Source organism: Pygoscelis adeliae, unplaced genomic scaffold (genome assembly GCF_000699105.1).
Source record: "Pygoscelis adeliae isolate BGI_AS28 unplaced genomic scaffold, ASM69910v1 Scaffold1000, whole genome shotgun sequence".
In the NCBI taxonomy this organism is placed as follows: Eukaryota; Metazoa; Chordata; class Aves; order Sphenisciformes; family Spheniscidae; genus Pygoscelis; species Pygoscelis adeliae.
This window is the reverse complement of record NW_008823952.1, coordinates 147249-170459: the sequence shown is the minus strand read 5'-3', so window position 1 is coordinate 170459 and position 23211 is coordinate 147249. Positions and strand designations below refer to the sequence as shown.

The 23211-nt window shown below is 40.5% G+C and overlaps 1 protein-coding gene across 1 annotated transcript in view; it reads right to left on the bottom strand.

Annotated features, from left to right (window-relative positions):
* The window catches only part of DIP2B (DIP2 disco-interacting protein 2 homolog B (Drosophila)), a 38341-nt gene that overhangs the window by 11495 nt on the left and 3635 nt on the right, over positions 1-23211 (bottom strand). Inside the window, exons 2-23 of the mRNA XM_009321317.1 lie at positions 19519-19656; positions 18015-18140; positions 16034-16246; positions 13548-13691; positions 12602-12721; positions 11801-11998; positions 11464-11555; positions 10850-10960; positions 9278-9401; positions 8634-8743; positions 7788-7890; positions 6673-6737; positions 6318-6411; positions 5617-5736; positions 4777-4891; positions 4005-4144; positions 3649-3785; positions 3254-3334; positions 2646-2773; positions 1746-1860; positions 567-768; positions 42-151 (exon numbers count right to left, since the gene is read on the bottom strand). Coding sequence (XP_009319592.1) covers positions 42-151; positions 567-768; positions 1746-1860; positions 2646-2773; positions 3254-3334; positions 3649-3785; positions 4005-4144; positions 4777-4891; positions 5617-5736; positions 6318-6411; positions 6673-6737; positions 7788-7890; positions 8634-8743; positions 9278-9401; positions 10850-10960; positions 11464-11555; positions 11801-11998; positions 12602-12721; positions 13548-13691; positions 16034-16246; positions 18015-18140; positions 19519-19618 — 2748 coding nt within the window. The 5' untranslated portion in view covers positions 19619-19656. The remainder of the gene's footprint in view (positions 1-41; positions 152-566; positions 769-1745; positions 1861-2645; positions 2774-3253; positions 3335-3648; positions 3786-4004; positions 4145-4776; positions 4892-5616; positions 5737-6317; positions 6412-6672; positions 6738-7787; positions 7891-8633; positions 8744-9277; positions 9402-10849; positions 10961-11463; positions 11556-11800; positions 11999-12601; positions 12722-13547; positions 13692-16033; positions 16247-18014; positions 18141-19518; positions 19657-23211) is intronic.

Genomic DNA, 23211 nt, shown 5'->3' with positions numbered 1-23211 from the left:
ATTCTTTTCCCATTCTCTAGCTGTAACAAACACTGATTTACCTTTTTAACTAAATCATTGTCTTCTATTTGACCAAGATCTCTTCCAGAGGCTTGAGCAATACGCTTCCCAGCAACCAGGTTCCCCACCATCACAGAGGCAGGGCCAACACCTGTTGATGAAGAACAGCCGCTTGAAATCTGGACTTTTAATGCAAATGGAAAGGAGCCGGCCTAGAATTACAATCTACAGGACAGCAAAGGTACAAAGATTCTCTGTAGGATACCACTGGTCCTGGGCATGGGTGCAAGAAGAGAGGTAATGAAACCTCACTGACAGAGCTCAGAAGGCATTGATAGTCTCCCATTGACCAGTAGAGAGAATCCCAATGAATTCAAAGGTAGGAATCAAAATTCCTGACTGACACATGCAAAGAGAGGCCTCAAACATGCCCCAGCCACCGGCCACAAGACAAGCTCTGGTCCCCAGCAAGCAGGACACTCAGTGTCGGAGGCATCACACAGCTTCCTAGGTCTGAGATCGTGAACTTCAGTTTACTAACATTAAACAAAAGGGGCTCATGTTACCTGGTTGTTTCTGCCTGGGTTTTGGCAAGTTCGTCACACACGTGTGTGGGCACATGAGGATGTTGCACGGATGCAGAGAGCCCTCCAGAAAGTGCTGTTTAGTTTGAGAGATATGGATCCCTCCCAACGGAGTTTTTGGCAATGTATTGGCTGGCACAAGAGCAAGGCAATATACACCCACTTGGTGAATGCTGTCAATTGCCTAGAGAAAGGAAAGATGGTCACTTGAATTCTTGGTACCACTGGAGACAGTCTACTGTTACTCGCTGCACTGACAAACTGCAAGACAAATCCCTGCACTAGTAAGGTACGGGGGAGCAAGTCAGTCCCTATCATTCCATTTCATCTCTCCAACATCGGTGAGCTCTATGGTAAGAGTTAAGTGCTTGTTAGCATCCCTGCCTTTATAGTTCATTTCATATACAAGAAATCCATTTTTAAATCTTTCATGACCAAAATCCCAAAATATACACAGTTGCTTGATGAATCATATGATTTTGATCTTAGGATTTTATCCATCTGTCTCCTCTGAACCATCACACTGTTCCTTTTTGTCTGCCTCAGCATTCAGGCATCTAATACATTATTCAGACCACCAGGTACTTCCCTGATTTTTCTCCCCAGTTTGCATACTTCACAACCTGAAACATCATTCCCAAGAATGACATACACGCAGTGCGGGCAGCTCTCAAAGTATTTGCTACTCATTCTACTTTCTTAGGACTACACTCATTCAGCTGTTTTAACCTTTCTCTGCTTACTGTCTCCCTGTTGAAAATGAATCTCCAAAGATAAGGGCAGCTTTAAAGCATAACTTTGAGCACCAGCATGATCCAAGACTAAAAGCAAAACTCCTAAGCTTGAGCACTGGATCTGCTTTGCAGTGCTGAGAGGCAACTGTGTTTCTCTACACAGTCCTCTTGCTAGCATAACGCTGACCACTTCATCAGAGCCTACGCTATTCTGTGTTGCAGCCGCTTTCCCAGGACCTTCAGGACATAACAGAACAGCTTGTACACAGCAGATGTACCCAGCTTGTGACCCTGTAAAAATACCTTGTGCCAAGAGGGATCATGAGCCTGTGCTCTTTCCATCTGGGGCATGCTGATGGCCTCTGATCTGCCCACACACTGAAGAACTGCACAAACTCACCTCGTCCACATATGTAAGTGGGCTTACCTGCAGCACTCGACTCATCCACTGAAAACTGTCCTCTTCAGATGCATCTGGCCTCTGCTCTGCAACCACCACAATCCTCTCATCATAGAAGACGGATACTGAGAACACAGCAATCCTAAGGAAAAGGGGAGAGCCGTATTGGGACAAATTCCAGTTTTACTCCTTGGGAATAGGAAGCCAAGAAAACAGACTAAAGACAGAACTAAAAAAAACCCCATGGGGCAAAGACAGAGAAAAAACATCAGACAATTAAAATCAAGTCAAAAAGGAAAGACTTTGTGAAGTACGTAAGGCATTAATTCCACCTTCTGATGAAATTCCTACATAGCATAGTATTCCCTGTCCTCTCAACCTGCTATCACATTTCTGTTCCAACCTGTGGCAAATCACCAATGCAATAAAAGCTTTAAAAGCTTTTATCTACATGATGTAGGGGGCTTAAAATCTCCTGTTAAGTCTTAGAGACATGAGCTCCAACCCTGCCTGATGGTCTAGAAAATTATGTCCACAACTGCTAAATAAAAGTAAATATCTTTGGACGTGAATGAAACTCTTCCTCGCTGCAGAGCATCAGCCAGCAGCTAACTACTACGGAGACTTAAAAGTAAATTCTACAGAGACAGAGAATTAAATTCTCCACATGACTGACTTATCTTGTTACTTGATTCCTTCCCCTGAAGTACACAGACTTGATGAAAAGCCAGACAGGACAGTGGGGAAAACAGACCTGTGTTGGGCAGGATCAGGCCAATTACTGTCTAAACCAAAAACATATTTACTTTAACTGAGCTACCCAAACCAACCAGTTACTGAAGAGAAATCGAAGATCATACTAAAGATTCTGCTCCACTGTATTACATGCAGAAGCTTATGGGGAGGGGCAAGGTTTATTTTGCTAACCTTCCTCTGTAAACTGTTTTTATTGACTCTACTGCCAATCCAGTTGCTACAATGTCATCGGCATTATGTCTACGTCCACTAACTGTCAGCAATCCATCCATTTTTCCAACCACAAACACCAAACTGCCCTGAAAGATAAAAAGGTATCAGTGAGTAACTTACATAAAGCAGATATTCAAATGTCTTTGACTTGCATATTTCATAACTATGGCTAGATCAATGGAATTTGTATAAAACACGTTTTCTTTCTCTTTAAATTACATCATTTATGACTAAACCAGGAGAAGCATTCTAGCCACTCAGTGAGACAAGACACTACAGCACGCATAGCAGAACTGCCATACAAAAAGCTTCTTACATTTGGTTTTAGAAGAATTAGCAATCCAAAAATGTAACAAGCAACACAGTAAGGCACCGTAATGACAACATGCTGGAAGAGTAAGGGCTCCTGCTGGCTCAGGCAAACCCATTAACTCTCAACTATCTTAACCACAGCAAGCTATCCTTACACATACTTCTGTACCCAAATGCTTTTCTTTTAAACATTCAAAGCTATTAGCACGAACAAAAGAATACAGCAATGCAAGCTCAAAAACTGTATTACGTACAGGTCCAACAAACCCCAGCAAGCCAGAACGGACAAAGGGCACATCACCCACTGGAGAGCCAGCCGAGTTCACAGGGATAACCTGCAACAGAAGGGAGGACATTTGAGGCAAAGCGGATTTGCCTGAGGATAGAGAAACATTCCCCACATCAAGAATTGCACTATATGCGAGTGAAGTGATGAGGAGAAGGGGAGGGAATCCTTGGTACAGTCACCGTTTTAGCACTGTGGGAGACCTTTATGAAAGGGCATCACTGAATATATCTAACTGCAACGAGTTTTTCAGTGTATCTTTTAAAAAAACATTAACGCTTAAGTTACAAACCTAAGAGATTTACAAGGCTATCACTTCTACACAGGAAACGGGGAAAGAAAGATGCATTCTGCTATACATACCTCAAATGTATTCTTTGTCACCCCTGTCAGCCCATAATACATCATTCCTCCTGCTCTGGAGCTAACACAGATTTCACCGATCTCATCTGTTTTACAGAGCTGAGGTGGTCCATCAGGTTTCACTATGCACATCATCCCTACGACAAATTACGCATTGTTACAATAGTCCCCAAGACTTGCCTTGTATAAGAACTGACACATGTGACCGTGACAGATATGACAACGCAGCATGGGGACTGCCTAACCTCCCCCAACGCTGAGGCTGAATACGGGATAGAACATTGACCAGTTCTTTTTCTAAAACATTCCAGACCATTCGCAAAAAAGTCTTATAGGAGACTCCTGCACATTTTTACCTCCTGGCATCACATGGCCAACATCCTGGACAGTGAGAGCAGAGTTTTTATCTTCAGTGTTGACACGAATCACACCAAAACTCAGCCCGTTCATGGACAGGATGGCTCTTCCAGGCAAAGGTGCTCCAGGGACCCCAGGCCTTTGAAGGACACAAAATCAATACACTAAGTCAGGCATACAGGCTATTATTAGAGTCGGATGAAGATATCGCAGCAACAGAAATATGCATATTTCAGTGTCTCTTCTTTGCATAACAAATTTAAAGCTGTGAGATGGCAGTAGAAACTCCCTCCCAGAAGAGCCACACTGATCAGTAAGAAACCGTATTCTTGGACAAGTGCAACTCTTCTTGCAGCTCTTTAGCTTACCCCGTGTTAAACCCCAGCTCCCAGGCCAGATGATTACAGGGCTATTTATTACAGAAGGCAGCAATGGACAGAAACAGCCTATAAAAATGACTGTCCAAAGCAATATCAAATATACTCTCAGATTCAAGAATACCACACTAGCTGTGTAAATCAAGAGTAGGAGAAAGCAGTGCACAGTTCTTACAGGCACTGTTGAGCTGTCACACATCTTAGAGGAAAAAAAGCACTCGTATCTTAAGAGAAATGTTTAACAACTTAGCTACTTGAATACCTGAGCACACACAGTAAATGTCAGTGGAGCTTATTACACACTTAAGTCAACTATGACCAACCGATGTGTGAACAAACCTCAGCCTAGATCACTTAATCTAGCAAACAGACTGCAATGCTGCACGCCCATTACCTCCGTATTGCAATAGTCATCGCTTCTGGAGATGTGGCACATGGACAAATTGCCTCTGGTTTAAGCCCATGGCTCTGAAACAAGCTCAGGAAGGCATCACATGAGGAAACAGACCCTGGAAAGAAAGAAAATATGCCACTATGACTTTATCACTTCTGAACATCCCAGGTAGCATCTTCCAAGATACCAGCCACAAAGGAGCTTAAGTGCCTACTGAACGTGACTTGGGAAAAGGCATATTCTCTTGAACAAGTCTGCTTTTCTCCTCCAATTTGCTTCAGAGTTGTTACACACTCACGGTACAACAACAGGCTTAAAATACTTTCCAAACCTCCAATAATTAGCGCACATATGCGGGGTCTGTTTCCATGCAGCACGCATAATCAAAACAGGTCTAATGGTATTCCAAGTTTCCCTTCCAGTTGGTGCCATCTAGACAAACACTCTTTAAGCCTTTTCGCTAACAGCATTCCTTGCAGATTTGAAAGGGAAAGAATCCCCAGAAAAAGTTGTTCTTAAAAGCTTTTACCTTATCCCCTGTGAGCAATTTAAAACCAATCTCACTGTCTACCAGAATTCTGGTTTACACGCAAGAGCTCCCCATTCAAGTCTCCTGTTTCTTACTTTGCAGTATCTTTCACAACTCACACTCAAAGGACAAAAGCACAGAAAACCCCTTGCCCTGGTGCTCAAGTACCACAATCCGCAGCTCTGTGTTACTAGACAGCTGCCCTAACTGAAATCTTCTCAGAATTATCTCCAAAAGGCATTAAGCTTGAGCCTGTGAGACAACTAGCTGAGAAACCTCTCTCCTGAAAACAGCAGGATGTGCATACTCACAAGGATTTGCACCATCGGTTACAATCAGCATGCGTAGAGAACTCAAAGTGACGTCTCTTTGGTCTCGATGGGCCATCATGGCCCAGTGCAAGTCTCGACACTTGACTAAAGCAACTTTTGCTGCAAACCAACACAAAAACACCATATAAGGACAAATAAAAGCTTTCCATGAGTCATTTTCACATTTTCACACACTCCAACACTCCCAAATGAGAAAATTCTCACTAAAGCAAGCCAGCCTTAGTTAATTGAGCCTGCAGTAACAGCAAACCCCAACATACAATAGCACATACAATAGCATCTGCCATGGCATACAGGCCATTTGCCCACCACCTGAGCCAGGGTCTGTCACTATTGCAGCCCCTCCTCCAAAATGCATAAATCATTATCACCATCTGAATGTCCTCGGTGAGGACTGGGGATCAATGGATCTTGCTGTGCTCAACTGTTTTCTTGGTTTCATAAAAGGCATTGGCTTCAAAAACTAATGGTCATAACAGGTCATGAGGTCCCCATCACGTTTGCTGACATTCACAAGGGATTGGGACTTTGTGCATATTTAGAAATAAATTAGAGTTTTGGCCCTGGTGATTTGTCATGGAAGAGCAAGAAGACAGGCTCTAAAGCATTTGAGATTTTAATGCCCCTCACTCATTTATCCTGAGGACTTCAAGCTAAAGTTGTGGAACATACACAGGTACCTTTGTGGGCATGAACTCTCTGCACCCATGAGAGTGGACAGGTTTTCATCACAGAATAGGGCACACTGATAGTATGCAGTTTATTCATTACATTCTGAAAAGTAGAAAAAGATTTTTAGAAAAGGGCTCAGAAAACACATTATGAAGCAGAAATAGGAGTCACCCTCACTCCCCATCAACCCCTACCCCACCATGAATTCCCGTAAGTTTACTGAGGATGCTTCTACGCTTCCCTCCAGAGAATTGCAGATCTAGCAGGGAGAGAAATGGCTGACTTAATAGGTAATGGTCCTCAAATGTTGCAATTATAAAGACTTATGAAATGCTTCAGAAAGTTCTTACAGGCTCAACTCACCGTTAGAATGCCATGCCACAACCCTGCATCCTTCTTAAAATCCAAAACATTCACTATTGTTTCACCTGGGAAAAGAAAGTTGTAGTTTTGAAGTGAAGTGTGCCAGGACAGCTTTGACCATTATTTATGCTAGAATCTGCATATGTTTGAATCTCTCATTTGAATCAGTCCGATCTGCTCCAGGAGGTACACATGTAGCAAGCAAGTGCAGAGCCTTGTTTGTCTGATTATACATTTTACTAGTCAGAGCACCTTGTTATGCAAAATAACACAACTGAACATCAATTTAAGAGAAGGAACACATCCCAGAAAGTTGCAAGAAAATTACATTCCAGCCTGTAATGTACATCAGTAGAACAGAAAGGGTCTTAACCTCATTATGCATGAGTAGTAGCAGAGGAAGAGAATAGAGAACATCATTCAAGCACTGACTCCCAGAAGCAATGGAAATTAAAGTGATGGCTTCCAAAAGACAAACTCTGCATTTTAAAGTACTATGACATACAGCTCTAAAAATAAAGTTTCAGTCATGGATATATAAATTAGCTTGATTTACAAGGTCGACTAGACTAAAACCATATCCTACAGCAGAACTCTCTGTACTCCCACCAGCCATTTCAAATCTCCATTTCTGGGTTAGCCGAAAAGCCTCATGCGACTAGTACAGAAGCAGTTTATGCAAGAGGTGCTTTGATATTTACGTACACTATCAAGAACAAAAGTTTGGAAAGACGTTTTAATGGGTGACCAGCACAGCGAGAGGGAGACTCAAGCTCACCAGAAAGTGCTCCACTTTTGAGTCATCTGCTCCCCTTTTGATTCATCAGAACAGACTCGTTAACTTTCTAGACATGATGCAAATCCCACTTGTTATTCCTCTTCACTATGGCAATGAAAATGATGTAGTTTTGGATGGAAAAGATTACAGCTGGTCTTCACTTTTGGGGAAGAATTAATCTGCACTTTTTTCTTTTACTTGTTCTTTTTTTTTTTCCTTAAGTAGATAATATTGTGTATTGGTTACTCACAGACAGCTGTTAAGAATATGAGAGGCAACCACTGAAAATGATGTCGCTGAACCTTCATTCCTTTGATGTTTCTGTGACATCACCTACCTTCAGAATAGTTGCAGGCCTGAGACAAGGCTTGACAGTGAGACAGCATGGCAATCCGAGACACTGTAACACCCATAACACTGCCCTCTTTGCTCGTCTTGTACTACAGAAGAGAAAAAAAAGTCAGGGTGTGACTCCGGATCCCACACGTGGAGGAAATTAAATCACAGAATCCATATTAAATAAAGTTTTGTTCCTCTAAAGCTGCTGAGACGTACTCAGAAAGTACCTGCTTGTAGAAAGGTATCAGCAAGGTTCACTACAGAAAATATAGCTATTCAGGTAGCAAACATGTTCAGCTAACTCCAGAGAGAGATGAGATAAAGATGGCAATTGAATGTGTTTGTGTTTATTTCACTGTTACTACTTCTCACAACATCTCCTCCTGCTCCCATAAGTAAACTGAAAAGCCAAGTTGCAATATTAGAATAGCCAAATTACTGTTACTACTTAAACCACTGCAATTCCTAGAAGTTGCCTTACTGATGTATATAAATGAAAATAATCTCTGCTATGAAGAACAGAAAATTCAAAAAGCTGTCGGCTTAAGTAGTTTCAGAAATCTGTGTTGCCAAGCACACTATCTCCAAGAGCTCAGTTGTCTCAATTACTAGCTTTCTGGAACAAGAACAGTGTTCTCCAGTTCATTTTGAGCAGCGCTCAAGGCCACAAAGATATTAAAAACTAAAATAAGCTTCACAGCAGGTTGTACACAGTGAAAGACTTGTTTCAGTGGCTAGAAACTGGGAAGTTTAAGGTAGTGAGGTGAAAGTATTATCTCTCTGGTGATTAGAACATTAAATTCAGCTCACGGAAACTACTTTTTATTCCCCATTCACTACCTACCTCAATATATGCTGGCTCAGTTCCTGCAGCTGAGATGTTGGGCTGCCAGTCCTTAGGAGATTTGGAGAGGTATTTTGAATCTGTCACAACCCATTTGAGTCTGGGCCAACCTAGAGCCAAATTAAAGTAGAATATTAATACCAGTTTATTTATTGAGGGATTTATATTCTGCAAGAATACCCTGAAACCCCATCATTTGTCCAAGTTCAGTTACACAAGCAAAATACCAAGCCAAGCCAAGCCAAGCTACTAGCCAGAAGGTTCATCTCATTTCTCATCAGGGAGTTCAGATGGGAACAAGGCACTTCCTCTACTCAGGAAAGATCCCTGCAGTATTTCTAAATATAGCTTATTGTATCATTAATAAAACTGCTTTTGAACCTGCCAAATGCCACTGAAGGGATCTGAGGACAACCCTGGCTTGTAAGGTGGATTCATTGTGACTTCCAGAACAACAAAGCAATTCTGTCAGACACATGGATCAATCTACACCATATGCATAAAACCTACAACAGTTAAGTGATGCTATCAGAAAAGTCGCTCACTTTGCCCACCCCAAATTGCATTCAGACTTCTGACAACCACTTAAAGACAGTCATCTATATCAAAAGTACAATCAAAAGCAAATATGTAACTGATCTAACCTTTAAACTGCACAATTTCTCCATTTTGGGTTTTTGGAAGCCCTTTCAGACAAACTTCAGTGGTGAGGGCCAAAGCAATACCACAGCTTCCCAGCAGAAAACCAATCTGCTGACCACCAGCATCCTGAGGGAAGAGGGGGAAAAACATCATTCCCGTTTAGATGACTTAAGCCAGCTTTCCCCTTACCAAAATCCAAGGTTTGGTAATGCTCTGGTAACTGGTTGGTAACATTATGGATCACATGGGGAGGAAAAAGAAGAAACATTCCTTTGGTTTCTCCTTCTCCACCTACATCCAATGTCTGACAATGGTTTGAAACTCAAATGACAACCGCTGTCTGGCAGGGATGAATACAACCGCTACATAACAACACATTTTGGAAGATGATATATATCCAGCACAAAGGCCTGCTGGGTGAAAATGGAGACATACCTACGAGCCAATAAAAGTCCACAGGAAAATGATAAGCCATCACAAAAATGCAGAAGGGCTACTTAATCTCTTGCATACCAAGTCTGCTCTTTTCAATTCATTTTGTTCAAAAAGGAAACGATTATGTAACTGGGGACAGACTGCAGAGGAATCTGGTGATTCTCAAAGGGAACTCTTTACACATACAACAAATATTACATTGGCCAGACTAAAATGCATTGGATGTGAAATCCACAGAAAACAAGTGCTCATGCCCAGCATCTAGGCATGGAGCATACACCATTTATTTTCATTAATGGAATCCCAGATGCTTCAAAGAGGAATCATGAGGCAAAAGAAGCAAAACGTATAATTACACTGAAATAACAAGGCCTCTCTTTCCTCAGGAACTAATTTCTATTGCACAATGATAAAAACACTGAAATGAGGTACCTCACTAAGAAATCTGATTGGGCAAATACTGGGAGAAGTTTGAATTTTGTATTTGGTTGCTATAGCAGTTGTCACATTGCAGACAAATGACAGCAATTGTCTGTGACTCCCATAGGATTACCAGCCTAGCTTACCATTTCATTACCACCTCTCTTGCCATACGTTTGCCATTATCCTGTTTCTTTTGTTTCCTCTTATGAAATTCTATAGTTTTAGACAATTCTTGACATGGCAATAAAATGGCAATATTGCAAAAATTCTGGTAAGGGTAAAGAAAACACTTCGTTGAGCAAATAATTTACAAAAAGTGCCTTGAAGTCTTCAGAAATACTTAGCACCTTCAGCCTCCAGCAAAGACAAAAGACTGGCAGATGCTAAGCATGGCTGGAAATGAGACCCCCTTCACACTGATCAGAGGGCAGATTCTCCGTATTATCTGCACCGTATAAATTATTTGCAATAATAGAATGAAGATTACAGCATGTAGGTGAATTGACCATTTCCAGCTACTCAGCACAGCGCTCTGGTCAATGTGTTTTTCCATTTTTAAACAGCTATTCCAGGTTCACAAAGGTCTCGCACATTGTGTTGATACAGAGCTACTAAGGCAGCAGCTGGATGTTGTGAAACACTTTCAGAGGTTGATGGTCTGACTTGGTTTTCATCCCACATCAGCCTATCACTCCTCTAAGTTCCATCAACGTTACCTTTCTGGTAAGAGGTACCTCTATAGGCACTGGTATGACTTCTGCTAGGAGACAGCCGTAAAATGCCACCATAAACATGACTGGGTCATTGTTGGGATAAACAAGGGCTACCTACAATTCACAAAAATGCTTTGTTAGTTGAAATACAAGGAAAAATTGCAAAGTTCAGATCGATAGTGACTAAAAGTCAGAAAACTTTGTGTTATTTCACATTCTACCACAGCATTTTTCACAGGGCATCTTTAAGCACTCTTTCTTCCACGGAATATCTGGTATGTGCATGAGTTCCTCACGCAGTAATGTCAGCATTCCCTGTGTGCCCATACACATGAAGATGTACACACAGCCAAAACACAGAGATCTAAAACTCTGTATTTCTCTCAGAGGTGCAATGCTCTTCCTTAGATGTATTTCAAAGTCCAGAGCCGAGAAGTTGCTTACAGAGCAGCCAGCAGGACTGAAAAATCACAAACGGTTCTTTCCCAAATAGCCTATCCCTGGGATAAGAGTCTCGCTATTAAAAGAATAAGATTATAGTGTCTGTGGTAAGTTACAGCCCCCCAAAACCCTCTTTTTATTTCAGAGGGAGAACCAGACAGTCTCAAACTCATTACCCTATCTCCAGGTTTTAACACGGGTTCATTTTTGGTCCCCAGTTTATTAAGCAGTGTGTAGGCCAGCTTGAGACTTCTGCTCCACAATTTGCCTAGAACACAAAGAAGAGAGACTTGCACAACTCTAAATCAACCCAGCATACAAGAGAATATTTCAATTCTTGGCTGCTTTTACCATCTACAGTCACGTCCTCTGTTTCAGTTAACACTGCTTTGTCTACAAAGCTCTCAAAACCCAGGAAGGTATTTGCAACCACACTAAGACCGACAACCCTGTGTTCTATCCACTACTGCTCTTTCGGAGCAGTTTAGCAACAGAAGCCAGGGCTCAACTCACCATACGTGAGGGTATAAACCGGTTTTCCTGTAACATCCAGAGCTGTCAGACAGGGGCATTTAGCTTGTGTGGTTCCCCAGCGCTGCAGTGCTGCTTCTAAGGCAGGAGGCCAGTTACAAACAACTCCCAGGGGTTCTCCCTTCACAGGTGTCATCTGGCGTCCCTCTGGCTTGGGCTGATTTGGGTCAGGCTGTGGAACTGAAGAAAATTCAATAATGTTTCCAGTTCATCTTTGCCTATTTGTTACCAGACAGTTAAGCTGGAAGGATGCACTGAAAACAAATGCTTTTCCTCATCATGTTTAGGTTTAACAACCCCTTATCACATTTCATTTCCTAGAAAGACCCGCACAAAACAAAACATCATGAACATAGTCTTCTCCTAAGGTGCTATTAAAAGGTATTCAACACAACAGTGAGGAAAGTAACACAGGATTGGAGAAAAGAAAAACAATCTTACAAAATAAGGTTGTAATGAAATTACCAGTAAAGACAATCCCTTTGGGGAAATTATAATAGCCTAAGCAAATGAAGGGATTTTAAAAATCTATTTAAATATTTTTGTTAATAAGTTTTAGTTATCCTAAGAAGTTTAATGTTGAGGAGGCCACCCAAAGCTCAGCAGTACAGTAAATTACTTCAAACATTGGTTTTGTATCAGACTATTCATGAAGGCTACTGCTAGCTGCAAATAGCAAATCAGAGTCAACTTTGAAAACAACGGCATAAATAAATTCAGCACTGTGCATGTCTGTGTACTTATAACAAATGATTAATACAAACCATTTTTTGGTGCTATTACCTTCCACAATTTCTTCAAAATCATCCACAAAGAATTCTTTCAGGGGTGGTCTTTTAGGTCTTTTCAAGGTGTTAAGCAACTGCTGAATTTTCGTGGAGACTCTACTACTCACAGGAACACCTGGAGGGAAAGATTTTGTCCAATAAAAGTGTTCATCATGTCTATTAACATTTACATCTTACCTCCTTCCACCGGAGGATACTTCTCCTTGTGCGCCCACTCATTCAACTAGTGGCTTCCATTATTAAAGGCTGTGCCAGTGCAGGATGACATTTGTAAGTATTATATCAGTTCTGTATTAACTCAGTGGTCAGAAAACGCTAGTAATAGAAATTCACTTTTAAAGCATTTACTCCCTTCCGAAGCCTGATTTCCATTGGTCTCTGACACACCGTACTTGCTGTGAAACACAGCCTACAGATCTCTGCCTGCCTGCAGTATCCACCAACTGCAGCGCAAGACTGCCAGCAGAGGGAGGACACAACAAGACCAGAAGCATTAATGCTACCCCTCTGCACAAAGGTTTATGCCAACCAGCTTAGAGTATTATCAGCTTCATGGGAGCTCAATTATAGTTAAGAATTACATTATTTCATTCATCTTACCTTTCCTTTTGGGGATTCTAGGACAAAAGCTTTTAAAAACAATTAGCCCACCTACGCATTTGTAATTTTTTTCTTAAAAAGTGGTAGAGAAGAGAAAAGCCTATTATCTCTCCCATGATTTTCTCCAGTTCAGTACATCGTAGGTAATTGCTGCAGCGTGGGAATGTGTTAATGCCAATGTCATAACTGTGGCATAGGAATGTGTTAATGCTAATGCCATAACCATTTCAAATTTGTGAAGTGCTTAAATGGGATAAACTTGAGTTGGGAGAATAAATCATGTGACTTAAGTCCTTCCTTAACACCATTCTAATTTCTGGGTACTCTGAAAGTTTCCGTACCATCAGCAGTATCCATGAGACTAGACCGATTAGATCCCTTGTGCATGCCTTTCACGATCCCTGAAGGAGGAAGGTCAATCGCTGCTGGGCGTGCTGAGGAAGAGGAGGTAGTTGCTGTGACATCTGGGGGAACTGAGAAATTTTCTAAAAAAAGGGAGAAAATTGAGATGGCAGTTAACATATACCTTCTATTATGAGATGGAACAAGCAAAGCGTTAGTTACCTGTTACCAACAATCTTAAGAATTTAATGGGTTGAATGTATGGGAGCTCTTATTAATGCTAAACACCGCTTCCTAAACATTAAGTAGCTCTAGGAGGTGCACATTATCTGTTCTGGAAAACAGAAAACAAAGGCACAAGGTGAGCGGCTTTGCCCATGTCAGGAAAGTGGTTCAGCAAAACAGAATTCCTATTCTTGGTTTCTAACCCGCAAATCAAGCTCTATCTCTTGACATTTCAGTACTGTAAAAAAAAAAAAAAAGTTTGAGATCCACATGAGCTCTGAAATATTCAAAGCCCCAGAACAAAAACCTACATCACCTATGCAGTAATCTCTCTTGCTAGAATTATACTATTTAACTTTTTTGTTAGTAAGGGCTTTCTAAAACAAAACATGCGGTAGGCTATTGACTAAAGCAAATCAGCAAAAAATCATGTTGGGTTTAAATTTCTTCCAGTTGGGTGGCTAAACAGTATGAGCCTGTCCAGCAGTTAAATAATAAACTTAAAATCTAATTAAGAGACCTAGCTGGATCTTACTTTGCTTTAAATTGCAAGACACTGTTCTGCTTTTCAGATGAGTTTGTAAGCTTCAAAACTGCAAATAACTCTGCATACTTCAGTAATTCTCTCATTAACTTTCTCTTAAATAAGTGATTTTTGCTTACATGGGATTTCTTTCTACAACACAGTAGGTTCAATCATCTGATAGGGCAAGAATATTCTATTCTAGCTTAACAGAACCAGCAACTCTTGCTTACAAAGGAAAAAACCCAACAATTTTGAAACTGTGTGTTGGCTTGCACAGAGAGAGCCTGAAGAAGTCAGATACTGGATAATTCCCACAGAAAGGTTTTTGTGGTTGATTCTCTGTGCCCCTCTTTCTAAGGAAAAAAAAAAAAATTCATTTCTGCATACCTTTGGAGATACGGTGGCAAGGAATATTTCTCATTTATTGAACTCTACGATCACTAGGAAGGACCTAGATTTTATACAACTCCAAACATTTGCAGGACTTTATTGCTCTCTCCAAAGAGATGTATGAAACTGCCTATGTGAGAGTTCCTATTCATTTAAATTAGGTGTTTACACAGGATGAATGTGGCATCTACATGGCAAATATAATTCCAACAGAGATTTAAAACTTCTATTTTGCATAAAATACTAATTATATTAGATAGTAGGTAAAAAGCTGTATTACCTTAATTCATTACAAAAGGTAACGTGGCTTTCTGTGTGCTCCAATTAAAAACAGCCTCTCTGCTTCAAAGACACATTAATTATATCGACTACATTTTATGGGCAATTTCCCCAGCCTTCCGTTTCAGAAAACAACTTGCATCCCAGCAAATAAACAAACAAAAATAACAGCAATAAAAAAAATAATTAAGTGAAACAGTTAAAACCACCAGCACTTCTATGCACTGCTTGCCCCAAACCAGTTAAGCAAAAGCAGAGAGCACACAAAATACAGACACCTCCTAAGATGCAGTAATATCCTTAACAGCAGATAAAAAAGACAAACATACACAGAGCAAAAACAAACTTTGCAATTTCATACAGAAGCATCAGCAGCAAGGAGCACCTCAGAGCCTCAAAAAACTGAGCCTGGGGTATCCAGATCTGTAGATTTTGCTCCATCTTCTCAATACCTGGATGCTCTGATTGTTTCTCAGACTAGCCATGAAAGTTCTGTGCTAAATCTTTACTCTGCTAAAACCATTTTTTTTAATGGCGTGCTCATTTGTTCACATATATGGCTGGTTTTGGTTCTTTTTTTTTTTTTAATCTAATGCAAACAATAAACCATTAGGGCTTATAGCAAAATGAGAATGTTAAAACACAGCATTTCCCCCACTCGATAGGCAAAGACACCCCTATGGTATTCCAGGACACAGATGCCAAATACTACTTGCATACGGTAGCTTTTTACACACAGTAGCTTCAAATAGCTGTAGACATAAGCAACACAGTATACAGAAAGAAAGTTGTGCCTACTGATCCTGTCAATACTGCCATCACACCCTGGAGTCTTTTTTACTTTGATAAGCTCCTGCTCCCCATTTCCCCTTTTTCAACCAACTCAATATTCTGAAATTCTTAAGAAAACACACGTCGTGATGGTGCAACTCCAACAAATCCTAGCAAGTTCCATCAAAACTAACTAAACTCTTGATCCAAATTTCCCGTATGCCATGGACAACTCCAGCTTTATTAATACAATCTGAACTTGAAGCAATTTTTCTGTTCGTACCCATCTCCTACCTATTCGAGTATTGGCAAATACATCAGCTAGTGACCCACTGGTCCCTTTGCCTTCTCCATGGGAAAGTGTAGAAGATGCTGATGAAGATGTGGATGACCCCTGAATAGATCGGTTGATCCAAGACTCAGCATTCTGTAAGCTCTGATGCAATGCAGCAGAAAGAGCAGCTTGGCGCCTTAGCGACCCCTCGTCCTCGGATGCAGAAGACGTGTCTGTGTGGAAGCAGAAAAGAAAATCTAGCTGCTTAGGGAAAAGCACATTGCACTGAACATGCTCTCTTTCCAATTCACATATTAATGGTACAGGCTTGTAATACGAAGATCTTTTTTTCACAGGCTGTGTCAAACAAGGTTACACCGGCCAAAACAGAAGTTAAAGCAGCAGACATTTCCAGTGTGAACGCATTTACCCCTGGTGTTTTGCCCCTGTTTAAAGCACGCAAAAGATTCACCTCCTCAGACAAGTATCTTCCCCTGGGTTCTCCAAGTTTAGCAACTTATCTCTCATTTCTTTTCCATTCATATTCTATCATATCAGATGCTGTATTGCCTAACTTTGGTAATTCTGAAATGGAAAGTGAGGGGTCAGTATCATTGTCAAAACTGAAAATTCACAGGAACAAAGCAGAATGCAGGCCCTGGGAAACAAATGTGCCAAGGCCACACGCAGAAAATGCTTTTGTCTGGTATTCTAAATGGGTCCCTTTCAATTGCAGAAAACAAACAAAAAACCCAACCCCAAAACAAAACAAAAAAGAGAAAACTACAACAAGGAACTGCATCCTGTGTTTCCGAGAGAACAGATCTATCCTAAATCTGTGAACTAATTATTTATTTATCATGAAGAAAGCACTCATCACTTGATATCTTAAGTTGTACAGTGCTACATATAAACATTCAGTTAGGCCTTGGCCTAAAATTTACGTGTTCTTCAAAGTGATTGCCTGCCTATACTCTAGTTGTAAATCAAACTATTAAATCATGTTCTACCTACTTGTCAAAGTAGAATGTAGTTACGAGCTGAAGAAAAAGACTGATTCCAGACCCACTGTAAGCACTAACCTTTATTTATGTAGTACCCACAGCTCAGAATGGGCTGTAGTCCTGGACAAGTTAGTACAAAGCTGAGCCCAAAGCAGACACCAGGACAAGTTAGTACAAAGCTGAGACCCAAGCAGACACCAGGAACATGCATTAGCCCCCAGTAGAAAGGAAAAGAAAAAGGGAAGTATGAAGAAAAAAGAAGGTAAAAGAATAGGTATGAGTGAAGTGGCCTAGCAGAGCAGTTCCAGAGAGAGATATGAATTCACAATGAGATATGAATTCATAATATTCAGACGACTTCGTCAATCCAAATGACTGTGATGCTTCTGCATAATGAGAGACAACATAAAAGTCACTGCTGAAAATTACACATACTCATTTTTGAGCCAGTGCATATAGCTGCTTGAAAACAGAGAGGTTTATTAATATCTGATGCACATGCACCAGAACAGACACCACGTTATCCAAGGTATTTTGCCGCAGCCATTACATGGGAGGGGTTAGGAAGGAAAAGTCCTGCAAGTCATGGAATCCCACAGGACCCTCTCCAAGGTCCTTGCCCAGAAGTGTACATCGCTGCAAATCCTTTTCCTGTATGTTGAGTATTAAACCTTAACAAAATCAAAACATGAATTATTCAGCTGAAATAGGTGTGAGGGAAGCAAAAGAAGAAGCCTCAGTCCAGAAAGCCTGCTCAGCTCTTGCCAATTGATTCTTTAAAAGCTCCCGGAAGAGGAGGCATTTTCACAGCCCTAACAGCCGCTCCATGAAAACAAGCAGCTGCTCAAATGTAGCAAGAGAGCTACAGGAGTAACAGACTACCTACAAATGCGCTGAAGAGCTTGAATATTTTGACAATTGCAGCCTCTTGATTCAGAAACTGTTACTAATGCATACCTTAACATCCACACAGACACGCACACTGTAAGAACCTAACCTGGGGGAGTGCAGGCATCAGCTGGAGACTGAACAAACGTAGACCGTCTTTTTGTTGGCATGGGCAGGGCCATCTTCTGTTCTTTATGTTTTGCCAGTGCTGCTTGAACTGCTTCTGTGTGGATATCTGCAAAATAGAAGTTCATTACTCAGTTTTGCAACAGTAGAGGAGGAGGAAAAACACACAAGGCTTACACATGCGCAACTACTGCTAGCTGACTATATTTATGCCAGTCTCCATTTTACAGTACCTTCCCAAACAGCTACGTTTTGCCATCTCATGAGTAACATTTCCTTTTTAAAAAAAACAAAACAAAACAAAAAACCAAAACACAAACCCAGGGAAACTAACTGAGGTTTATAACATGATCAAGCTATATAGCAGGGTCAGTTTTTTTAGTCTGGAATCTTCTGGATTAGTCATCATATTCTTGTGTCTCTAGCAACTTTCATAGAAACCCCAACCCTACCAGATTGTTCCCCTCAACCAAAGATTATCCTAAAATATGTTTGTGCATAATTTAAAATATGCACATAAGCTAAAGTCTACACAGCCCCAGGTGCAACTCTAGTCTATTAACTGACTAATTCTGAGCCAGTTGTCTGATTTAGGAAAAACCTTATGTGCAAAAACCTGAATGGACGCAGATTTCATGTAAGTCTTGAAAGATACTAACTGCAGCTGTGAATATGTGCTGATTATAAATGAAACAGGCTAGGACGTGAGGCTTCCATGCCCCTGCAAACGTCCAGAACTCTTTAAAGGAAGGCACATCATCGATGGTGAGAAGACAACTTATTAAAAAACTAGTATGACAGGGGAGAGCTCATCTACATGAATTTCTCAGATTAATGTATTTTAATTATGTTTTTCCCAAAACCAGAAAACTAGGCTCTTCTAATGCTTTATGAAATAGTGGTATATGATAGCAGAGTTACTGGAGAAGGTGTATTTGGTATGCTTTATTTGGCTCTGTTGAGAAGAAAACTTAAATCTTGTTAATGCAAAGGGAAAAACAAAACCAGGTGGAAACACAAAATAGGTGCCGCCACCTCCTCCTTTCCTTAAGTGGAGAAGGAAATCAGCAGGGCACTAGTCAGCCATTTTGGCTGCTCTTTGGAAGTACTTTAAGCACAGATAGAGAAAGCCAGCTCTCATGCACAGCAATCACCAATTCCAGGAACAAATTATTACCTGTCACTTCACTGAATCTGGTTACCTACAGACATGGTTAAAAAAGGCTTTCCATTCTGTGAACGACTTGCATTGAATAGTTGCATTCAAGCCAGAAAATCAAGGTGGCATAAACTTATTTGCTTTTTCTACTTAGCATTCTTTTTGATTCAGCAGCTGCAGTCCTCCAAGTCTGATGTTTCTTTATACAGAACCACCAAGGTAGGACTTTCCATCAGTGGACGAATAATAAACTTGACTCCTTGAGAGTACACAGTACAGTCTTCCTCACTAACAGGAATCCCAGGTGAACTCTTGCTCCTGCCCTTACCAGATCGATAGCGTTCATCTCTGGCTCCCCCTGAGCGAGCTCGGTGAAATTTGGATGAGGATGATGATGCTGAGGCTGGAGTTGCAGATGGAACAGGCATCTGAGTTCTGGATTCCTTCTGTAACGCTGGATCAACCCCTGGAAAACAGTCCACAATTCTCTGAGAGCAGGAAATAAAAGTAGCCTTTTTTGACCATACTTTTTTACCATATAATTACAGGATTCCCCCCCCCCTTTTTTTTTTTGAAGTGGATCTAATTAGTATATTAATATATCTGTCCAATTATACCCTAATCAGTTAAGATAGACCTGTCCCTTCTTTGACCTTACTCTTAAGAGTTTTTCCCAGCTTTTTTCTTTTTAAGGGGTTGTTAGGCACTTGAAGTAAGAGACAATTTACAGCAAAACTGAAGCAGGTGACATAAATTATGTGAAACTATGTATTAAGTAACCTATCAGTAATAAAATGAGATGAAGTCACCTTTAAAGAATTCATTACAAAATTCAAAAGCAAAGGTGATAAGATTCAGATAAATCTTGATAAATGAAATAGTAGATAAGGCAGGTAAGTCCTACACAGGTAAGTTCTACACAGGTAAGTCCTACACTTCCACGCACTTAATAGGTCCATTTGGAATGAACTTCAATGTTTTGTGATTTAGTATCTGTATGGTTTGCTCCCTATTTTGCCATGTTTCCAGTGGGAACAGGACTGCACCATACTCTCATTAATGCATTAAGATGGAAGAGAATTAGCAGTTTAACTTGTGAAGTGATATATGTAAACTGCTTTTAGAGATCAGTCCTTTACACCAGTCTCCTTGTAGACACCGCTGCTATGGGCACAACGAGTAACAGGGTTTCACTGATGCAGTAAGTCATTATCCCAAATTAAGTTTGAGTTGTGAAGAAAAGCAAACCCATAGAAAAATATGTTGAGAAGCTGGGTTCGTTACTCAGTGTTCCACTGACCAGCGCGCGTTATTGACAGGAAAACCAATAATATACCAGCGGCAAGAGCCTTTGCTGTTCACATTGATTACAAAACCAAATAGACCTCTAGTTGTCCAGATTCTGGCTCCTTTCAGCGTGTCAAGAAGTGAGCGGCTTTATTATCCTGGAAAGTTTGCTTTTCACATGAATACAGGGAGCTAAATAGATAATCTGATAAGAAATTATCATTTTACATAATTCAGCAAGGGACAATAGGAATCGTTGCTACTGGAGTTTCAATTCTAAAATGAATTGTGCATCAGTGGGAACTTTTTATAAACTAAAGGTCACACAGCTGTAATTACCTTCAGGTTGTCACCTGAAGTCATGCAAAAAGAAGAGCAATTGTGTCATCTAAATATGCACCGCTTACGAATTCTCACAAACTACCAAAGGATTAGAGAAACGAAGAGGAAACCACAAATCCTGGAGTCCAATTCCAGTTATACCACTTTCTTAGTGCGTGGTTTTAGGTAAACAACTTAAGGCAAGCGCCTCAAGCTCAGGGAACTTACAATACCAGCAAATCACACCTAACTAGTTACAGAAGCCTTCAACCATCTCCTATACCTTCCAACATCCTAAAAAGAGCAGAATATTAATTGAATGCTACAGCAAACTAACCATCCACTTAGCCCAGCATTATGTGCGGGGGGGGGGAGAAATAAAAATCAAGAATACTGGGGCAATGCGCTCCTGGAAGAAGAAGTTCTCTCTTAACCCCCAGCGTTACTATTTGGCCTGGGAACCTTTTCAAAACTTTTCACCTCTTACTAAAATTTTCAGTAGTTCCGTTTGTGTTATCAACATTCAATGGAGGCAAGCTACCGAGCAGATGTATTAATGATTCTTTAAACTACCATGCCAAAAATTCAGAATCTTTATTTCTAGTTAAAAAGAACATATCCTGCTAGCCAGAAATCCCCAAACCGTGTTATGGGGACAAACAACTATTCCCCATTTTCACTAGTATTTTTTGGATATCATAACATATAACAGAGTTCTGTACTCGCTTATCAAAACATAACCGTCACCTATACAAAGGTGCCAGCAGCACAAAAAGTAGAATGGAAAAGGAAAAGAGACTTCTGTGGTTTAGGTGCAGGATCTGGTAATCGGAAGACCTGGACTTCAGAGGAAGATTTTCGATTCAAAAATCTCTGTTTACCCACATCCAAAAGTATCAGTGTTTGTGTCCCCTTCCTGTCATTCTGGAACACATTTCATTGATAACTAGTTTAACATCTTTGTAGCATATATTTGCCTTCATCAAAAACGAGAGTTTTATTTAGCTCCAAAGACAAGACAACTTCACAGACTGAGAAGAAAAGCTTAATGCTTTCTGATCATTCGAGTTATTTACGAATTCAAGTACCCACTAGATGTCAGCAGCAGATTTAACACTATTTTAAATGAATTATTAAATTCATATTCAGTTCTCTTATAAGTCTTGCAAAAGCTTCTCATCTGCTCTGCAGGGCATCACAAGGCAAACGTGACATTCCATTTACAAAGGGATCAAACATGTCTGTAAGTGACATGACGCACCAAGAGCAAGCTCTTTGTTTAAGTGTTTTGCTATGACATAGTAACGTGTTACAGTAGCTGAAGAAAACATTCAAGCACAGATGAGGGAAAAAGTGTATAGCTACAGTAAATCACAAACGGTTATACAACAAAGCAGTGTAAGTGAGCTAAGCCTGGCAGGTGATAGGTGACTTATTTAGCATTCCCTTTAGAATAATGCTGCTATAGTTGCAGTTTCTGCTAGCAGGATCCAAACCTACAGAGACATGAAAAATAAATTATTTTAGATTCGCTTTTGAAGGATGCTATGCATTTTTAGTTGTCCTTAGTTTTTAAGCAGAACTGACTGCTTTGTGATCCCTGCGTTTTGTTGAAGGAAGAGGTTCAAGGATTTAGAGATTCAGATTTTTTTCATAAAAAGAGTTTTAGATTAAAAGAATCATTATAAGCATCATGTATGATCAACAAGGATAAGTGTTTACATTAATAACAAGGACAGTAAGCGCTAGATTCATCTGGCAGAAGAAAAGCAGCAGGCAAACCTGTTATTCTGCTGTTTTGCATACAGAATTGAACAGATGTGCTAGTGTTGGACTGGCTATTCCTTGTAACAAGATGATTTTTTTCAAGTTACATGCCTGTAAAAACCATGTAAATAAACTCAAGTATCTAGGGTTTAGAAGTCAGCCTGAACAGCACTTCCAGCACGCAGGGGACAGTCTTGCTCAGCAGCAGGCATGGCTGCACAAGCTTAGTGTGATTGCTGCTGTCTTCCAGCACTGAGAAGGCTGAGAACTCACCAGATTTAGGAGATTCAGAGACTTCTGCAGGAGTTAGTAGCTAGATGGATCTTAATTCTGCCTCGTACAAGACATGAAGGAAGAATTCAGGTGCTCCATTGATTTAGTCCTGGATATTATTTCAAAGATGGAGAAATATATTTCCTAGGGTCAAGTGATAAGTTTTATTTGAAATTGTGATACCCCTCAGCCTGAATAAGGAAGAAAATAATTCCCCATTTGTGGTAGCTGCAAGTCAGATCTTGTAAGTGGGTGAAACTCTCTAAACAACACTAAGCTGGAGCGCGTGTGCATGATTTACAGGTTTAGACAAAGCTGTTTTATCACTGTTACTATTCCACATTAGCTCCCATTTGAAATAGCATGATGCTGA